Source organism: Gavialis gangeticus, unplaced genomic scaffold (assembly GCF_001723915.1).
Source record: "Gavialis gangeticus isolate Ggan-Ray unplaced genomic scaffold, GavGan_comp1, whole genome shotgun sequence".
Taxonomy (NCBI): domain Eukaryota; kingdom Metazoa; phylum Chordata; order Crocodylia; family Gavialidae; genus Gavialis; species Gavialis gangeticus.
The window spans coordinates 12,998,385-13,005,906 of record NW_017729008.1 but is presented as its reverse complement, the minus strand read 5'-3'; the positions used below and the strand labels follow the sequence as shown (position 1 = coordinate 13,005,906).

General features: G+C 43.1%; 1 protein-coding gene across 1 annotated transcript in view; it reads right to left on the bottom strand.

Annotated features, from left to right (window-relative positions):
• LAMB4 (laminin subunit beta 4) overlaps positions 1-6,921 on the bottom strand; it is a 91,114-nt gene extending 84,193 nt beyond the window's left edge. Inside the window, exons 1-3 of the mRNA XM_019509398.1 lie at positions 6,858-6,921; positions 5,359-5,424; positions 2,831-2,988 (exon numbers count right to left, since the gene is read on the bottom strand). Of these exons, the coding sequence (XP_019364943.1) occupies positions 2,831-2,988; positions 5,359-5,392 (192 nt within the window). The 5' untranslated portion in view covers positions 5,393-5,424; positions 6,858-6,921. The remainder of the gene's footprint in view (positions 1-2,830; positions 2,989-5,358; positions 5,425-6,857) is intronic.
• Positions 6,922-7,522: the final 601 nt, after the last annotated feature.

The window sequence follows — 7,522 nt, the reverse complement described above, 5'->3', positions numbered from 1 at the left end:
ACAAGGATTCAGTAAACAATCAACATTAATAAATATCATTTCCTCCTTCAAAAAAAATTTTTTTTGAAGAAAAATATAACATTATATTTGGCTTGCACACAATTTTAGTGCATTTCAAAGGGCCAGGCTGAATGATAAAAACCTTGAAAATGGTCCATTTTGAGTACCTGCCCTTATCTACCAGTTTTACCTAGTAAACGAATATAAACACCATGGCTTTCTATTAAAATACTCAAATAATCTATTAAGAGCAGGAGTCCGTGGTTGGAGGACTGCATTAAAATCCATATTTCTGGGATCATCACGGCTACAACATCATTCAAATGTAACAAAGGAATAACTACTGTAACTCTTAGGTTGTTGGAGAGGTTACAGTGTGGTTATAATGACAAAGTGTTACTTTTCCTTATCTGTAATATTAAAATCATAGGATTACATAGAAGTGTAAAAGATTTATGAAGGAGTTAATGACCCCCAAAAAGTTTAAGAGGCACTGTGATGGAGAGAATGGTATATAGCAGGGGTGGGCAAAATGCGGCCCAGGGGCCAGCTGCGGCCTGCCAGGCCATTCTATCTGGCCCGCAGTGCCCCTAAAAAAATTGGAAAATTACTATTAATTTGCCCTGGGCTGCCTGTCATGTGGCCCTCAATGGCTTGCTGAAACTCTGTAAGTGGCCCTCTGCCCAAAATAATTGTCTGCCCCTAGTATATAGACTAGTGCAGAGGTTCCCAACCCCTGGGCCATGGCCCAGTACCGGGCCATGAAGGGCTGGCTGCCAGTCCACAGGAGGGTTGGCTGCCAGACCAGAAGTCCAGAAGTGACTGGCATACTGTGGAGCAGCAGCCAATTTGGCTGCTGCTTCACAGTATGCCAGTCACTTCTGGACTATAGTTTGCTGGTCCACGGTTTGCCAGTCTGCGATCACTTCTGGCCCGTGGACTGGTCGGAGGTCACTTCCGGTCCATGGTCACTTCTGACCCGAGGTTTAAAAAGGTTGGGAACCACTAGACTAGTGCAAAGGCTCTTAAACCTCTATAGAGTCTAAATTAAACAAGTGGCTAAAGCACAATAATTCAAATAAACTTGTGAGCCAGCAATCTTAGCAGATCTTTCAGAGGGAGTGCTCTGTTCTTCCAAGTTGGCTTCTACTCCATCTGATATTCACAAAAGTGTCAGGAAGCTCTGCCTATCCTGTCTGCATAACTAGAGACTATTCATACACTGCTGTGTTTTCCATATGTAAAGAATGCCTATGTACTTTCAGTCTAAAGAACCTCTATTTTAGATTAAGCAACAAGATGCTGAGAGGGGAGTATATTGTATATGCCTCCTCTCTTACAAGCAGCATTTGAACTGAACATAAAATGGCAGTTGTTTCAGGCAAAGATTTACAGCTGTACTACACAAAAAACTAAATCCCAACAACTCACAAAACCCGTTTCTTTGCATTCTTGAATGCTTGTCATACTGACAAACTATGGCTTTTACCTTTGAGGCATTTATAGAAAAAGTACTTCAGGACAGTGGTAACAAAGTTTCTCAGCAATTCCTATATTCATTTGTGTCCCCCCACTGATACTTTATTATTTATGACTATCAAGAAATTAAGCATCCCTTTGAACAAAGGAATACCTTTGAAGGTTATTTGATTTTTTTTTTTTTTTTCCTGGCAAACTCTCCCCAGGTCTAACAGATTTATACTTTCAATAGGTTTGTGTTGCAGAACTAAGGGCCCGGGGTAGCCATGACACCCCTGGTAGCCACACAGCCCACTGCTCCACTCTGGCTCCTCAGGGTATCCTCCCTTCTTGACCTTCCCTTGAGTGTAGGGAGGTTGCCCTCAGGTCCCAAAGTGAGCCCCAAGTCCTCAACTAGCCAGTCTCAGTCTAGCCCCTCCCTCTAGTGCACCAAACTGTATCCCGTTGGTCCTGTCAGGACTGCCAGGCACCAGGTGCCTTATGGGCACTATTTGTGGCCTCCATACTCCCCCGTAGCCATGCTCATGCCTCACAGGTATTATTCCATGTCTATTTTGGAGGGGAACCCTGGCTCCAACACAACGTTTGGCCCTCAGGCCCTGAACTTTTGTCTTGGCCTCAGCCTTCCCGGCCTTGGCTCCTTTATTCCTGTCTAATTCACCCTGGACCGTATCTTGTGCACTCTGGGCCAGCCCTCACGTTGCCTTACCCCCAGGCCAGGCTGCTCTCGCTGCCTCAGGTCTTGGCCCCCCGGGTCCCTGACTCCCAGGCTGGGCTGTCTACCACAAAGTGCCCTATCAGGCCTCCACACACCCCCGTAGCTACAGTCCGATCCCCCAGTATCTAACTTAACTGCCCCACAAATACAAGCCTCTGCTTCCAAACTCAAAGTCACCCTCACTTGGGGTCACTGTCACCCTGCAAGCTGTACTGTCCTTGCAGCTTTTACCTCCCAGTTCTCATGGGTGACTTGGGGGCCTGTCAGGTTGTCTCCTGCAGCCCCTCTCTTAGGAGACCCACTCCCTGCAGCATGCAGGGCCAGACTGCCCACCTTGCTCCAAACACTGGGCTTATATGTTTCTAAGCACTGCCCCTTCCAGTCAGGTGTCTCCTCAGCTACCTACAGGAGTTTCCCCTTTGCTGAATGTCCAGCCTGCCCTCTGCTGCAACCCTGCACAGTGAGCTGAGCCTGCTGCACTTCCCCTTCAAGTGACAGGAGACTGTCACAGCATGTTACTTGGCATTTGAGAATTAAACATATCCAGAAGACTCTTCATAATCTGTCTAGTCATCTTATAAATAAGAATAATTTTTGTAAGTTCAATTATTTTATAAATAAGAGTAAACCAACCTCCAAATAACCTATAATGCAGTATTTCTGAGGGCCATTCATTCCACAGGTTGATGAGGCTGTTAGTTGTTCACTCCGACCCACTAAGAGATCTCCAATCACTGGATGACAGGAACCACTATTGCAGTCATCCTGTGCGTACAGGAGACTTATCAGTACTGAATCCAAAAGAAGATGAAAGACAGCTGTAATGCAGCTATATTCTTTGGAGAAAAGTAGTTATATTCTAACATCAGCTAAAAACTAAATTGTCCTTGGTCTGCCCTTTTAAAAAACTTCTTGGTAAGCTTTAGAAGACCTGCTGTCATGAAATTCACCTGCTTCATATCATTACAAAAACCAGTAAGTAACACATTGCATATCAGTATTAAAACTTTGATCATCAATATTTTACTATGCAATAAATACACCAATCTGCCAAGCAAAAATAATTTATTATGCTTTGTAGCTTGACATATGAAGCATTGCTGCACCACTGTGCAGAGCATTAAAAGGCTTATTTTACAAAGGGCCAGATTCTGATCTTATTTCCACTAATATACATTTGAAGCAATTCTGCTGAGTTCAGTGAAAGTACTCCAGAATTATACTGGTGTTACTGAGGTTGGAAACTAAGTCAGTGATTCAATTTGAATTGAACAACAAGCTACTTTCCATACAGTACATTTTCCATAATGAGATAAAAATTCAGGAATAAGGAATAATTTGAGAATCTGGTAAAATTTACAAAGGCTTATGAATAGCTTTGCTTGAAATGACTGTCAATATTTTTCTCCAGTTACATTAAAGTTACATGGTTTTGCCCTTTTCCACAAGTTCTGTCCTGAAATATTGAGCAGGAATGGCAGCCTTCAAAGTTTCATCTATATAACACTATTTGGCTCAACTTGTTCTGATAAAAAGTATGCTTTGAAAAAAAGAGGCTGAGAGGCATAGGACTCTTCAGCCTGGAGAAGCGAAGGCTCAGGGGTGACTTCGTGGCAGCCAGCCTATAAGTACATAAGGGGTGTGCATTAGGAACTGGAAGAACATCTGTTCACCAGGGCACCCCAAAGGAAGACAAGGTCCAATGGTCACAAACTGCTGGAAGACCATTTTAGACAGGCTATAAGGAAAAAATTCTTTACTGTCCGAGTATCCAGGGTCTGGAATAGACTCCCCCCAGAAGTGGTACAAACACCTACTCTGGATACCTTTAAGAAACACTTGGATGCTTATTTTGCTGGGGTGTTCTGACCCTAGCTGACTTCCTGCTCCTTGGGCAAGAGGCTGGACCTGATGATCTTGTGAGGTCCCTTCCAGCCCTAATGTCTATGAATCTAGAAATCAGAACACTAGGAATTTAAGGAAAACTAAAAAAAGGTTCATATAATTTTAGAAGCAACTCAACAGTGTCAATGAAAAGTGTCTGAAGGTAGTGCTGAAGCTGTTAGGTTTCAGGATGTACTTCAACAAAGCAGCAATCTTTTCAGAAGTAAAGTAACAGAGGAGTTTGCTTATTCTACTTTGCTTTTCTCCCCAAGTTCACACTATCAGTTGCTGACAGATATGGATTGCCTGTTTTACAGCCTGATCCAAAGCTAGTGAATATAGAGGGAAGCTTTTCTTTGACTTCAATAGGTTTTGGATCAGGATTCACACTCTTTTGAATGGACATTCTGGAATGAGAGATCTCTGTAAATCAGGGCTGTCTAGCTGGTGGCCCACGGGCTGCATCTAGCCCACAAGGTCTCCAAACTGTCCCTCCCTCCTCTGGTTTCTGCTTCCTGCCCCCAGTCTCGGGAACAGGACAGGGATGGGTGGTGGGAGGGCTCTGTGCATGCAGCAAGGAGAGATCTGGGCTGCTTGCATGGTAAGAGAGTGGCTGGTTTGTCTGCACTTGGCATGTGGTCTGGAGGAAGACTACTACTTGTACTGCCCGCATAGCAGAGGGGAGCCAGTCTGCCCACACTGCTTGCACAGCACAGCAGAGCCAGGATGCCCAAGCTGTCTGTACAGCAGGGAGGAACTCAAGAGCAGGGGAGTGTCACCTGCATGGTAGATGGCCTTAGGCTAGGTACAGACTATTGAAGAGTCCAAGGTGGAGTCGATCTAAGTTACACGGTTTTCTGTAAACAGCATAGTTTAGATCAATAGCAAACAGAACACACATTTGCCTTTTGGTGACAGTGGGGCAAATCTTAGACCAAGTTCTGCCATTTTTTAAATCAGTCTGTGCGCCAATCTTCTGTTCTATTACAGGTATAGACCAGTTTCCATCACTGGTAAAAGAGTGATGTCTGTACCTGGCCCTGGGGTGTGTAGCCTATTTGGTATGGCTCCCAGCTGCCCAGAAGTAGGATATGCCTGCTGTGGAGTGATGTACCTGAGTGTATGATGCTAATGAAAAGGAATGTATTTCAGTGGAATTCAGTAACCATTTGGAATATTTCGTATATGAAATAACATAATGAAAGGCTGGGAAAACATAAATTACATAATAGTATGAAAAAAGATTTAGCCTAGACTCATGTGAAGTCTGCACTTACCAAGCTTTAAAAAAATGATCAGCTTAAACAACATTCTTTTAGGTGAAAATCAAACTAATTTTATGTCTGCAAGAGGAGAAGAAAATTAGCGTGGCATTTAACATCTTATCAAGACACTCTCATGTTTACATGGTGTTTAGAGCTGCCTTACGTTAATTGATGCAACCAGAATAAAAATACAAACACTTAAAAATACAGCCGTAGGTTTCTTGCCTCATGTCTCATGTCACAACTTTCATTCCTGAAAACTATGAAAAGCAGAGGGATTCCTCAGCTTTTTAAAGGTCTATGAAAGGTTATTCTCACTTTATTGAAAATGAAAAAGGGCTATAAGCAAAAATACAATGTTATTATTTAGCGATAACCCATCTGATCCTGAACAGCTCAGGCACAGTGTAGCAGCTGTCTGACACACTCGTTTTTGCTAAAAGCATGGGTATCAGTGGGGAAGTTTAATGGAGAAAATAGTTAATGACACTAGGCCAGATTTTTGCATCATGTAGACAGGTCTGTGGGAGGGGAAGCCACAGTGGAAAGCCCAGGTTAGTTTTTCTTGTGGGATTTTCCCTGTATCCTTCCTATCAAGGAAAGGGTTAGCAACCTCCATGGGAGAAAAGGTAAGATTTAAAAACCCCATGGATTTTGGGCAACACAAAGGATAGCTACCACACTGAAGAAACCCACTGCTTGCCTGCCATCCCATTAGCCCTCAAAAAAGCCATGGTGTCGTTGGTTAATTGTCTTTGTGCCCCTCCTATTCCCCTCCCAAGTTAAGGGAAAACAGTCACAAGAAGATGCATTAATGCTGCTTGTAGCATTAATTTCTGCAGGGTCACAGAGGAAACGTGACAGAGAACTCCGTCCTTGCTTCTAACTCTGCAGAGCCTTTGCCATTTGAAGTGGGGTGCCAGGGTATCACATGCATTTTAGCAAAATTACTCACATGAGTAAAGCCATTCAGTTATTTAAGCCTTTGCAGGCCTGGACCCTATATAGGGATCATAATCTCAATAATTATAGAGCTAGTTCAGCTATAATAATTGGAAAAACTGTAAAAGGGCAACCAACCTTCTACAGTAATATCTTGTTGTTTCAGTTTTACCTACTTTACATCAACTTAACAATGAGTATGCAAAATTGAATAACATATGTGCAGTTGTATTTTTTGCTGTGTAGCTAAAAATTCACAACAGACCCAATCCCCTGGGGCATAATTCATCAAACATTTCTATTAACCTGGACAGATCTAGATATGCTTTTAAATTATGCCCCTGTACTCTGATATTAGTAAGGTATGTATACCCATAGTAATAATTCTTTATCTAGGTAGCTAATCACTGCTATTTCTGACTAACAAACACCACAGTTTAATACTCGCAATATTCACTAAAGTCTACCTTTGCTGCTGTATTGGTTTAACACAGAAAATGATAATCGTCAAGGTGACATGCTGTAACTCGGTGAGTAGCAGGAAAGTTAAATGTCAGAAAAGGTCTTACCTGGGTTTAGAAAGACAAAGGTTTTCTAGAAGTGAGTGCAACAAAATGAAGGAAGCAAGTAAAGACATACCTGCTAGTTCCAGTGAGGAAAAAATTCTTAGCCTGAGGCGCTTGGGTGTAAAAGAAAATGAGAACTAGTATAAAACTTGCCAAAACAGTAATTTGTGAAGTCATTCTGCCTTGGTTTTTGGCACTAGTAAATGCATGCAACAACTACAGCTAGTGATAGCTATGATTATAGTAGAAAATAGTATAAATCATGAATTCATGATTCATAAATGGATGCCTTATGTGTTTTGAATTGTACCTTTGATCCAAGAGGGCAGCAATATGTTTATGCTGGGCCAGCCCATCCTATCCTGTGAAACCTGCAGCTGCAGGGGCCCTACAGCCAAGGAGCCCCCTATGTCCAGCCGTTGCCCCCCCCCCTTCCACTGCCACTGTACTGCCACTGACTTCACGTCTGGCCACTTGCCCCCCTTCCCTCCGTCCCCACACCCGCCCCGCTGCTACTGTTGCTGCGGCCAGCTTCTTCAGCCGCTTGACACACCCTTCTACCCTCCCTGCTGTTACCAGCAGCTTCTTTGCGTCAGGGGCTCCCAAAAATGTGGGTTGTGTTTATATGTAGATTTACAACAAAAGTTTAATAGCATGTGCATACCTTA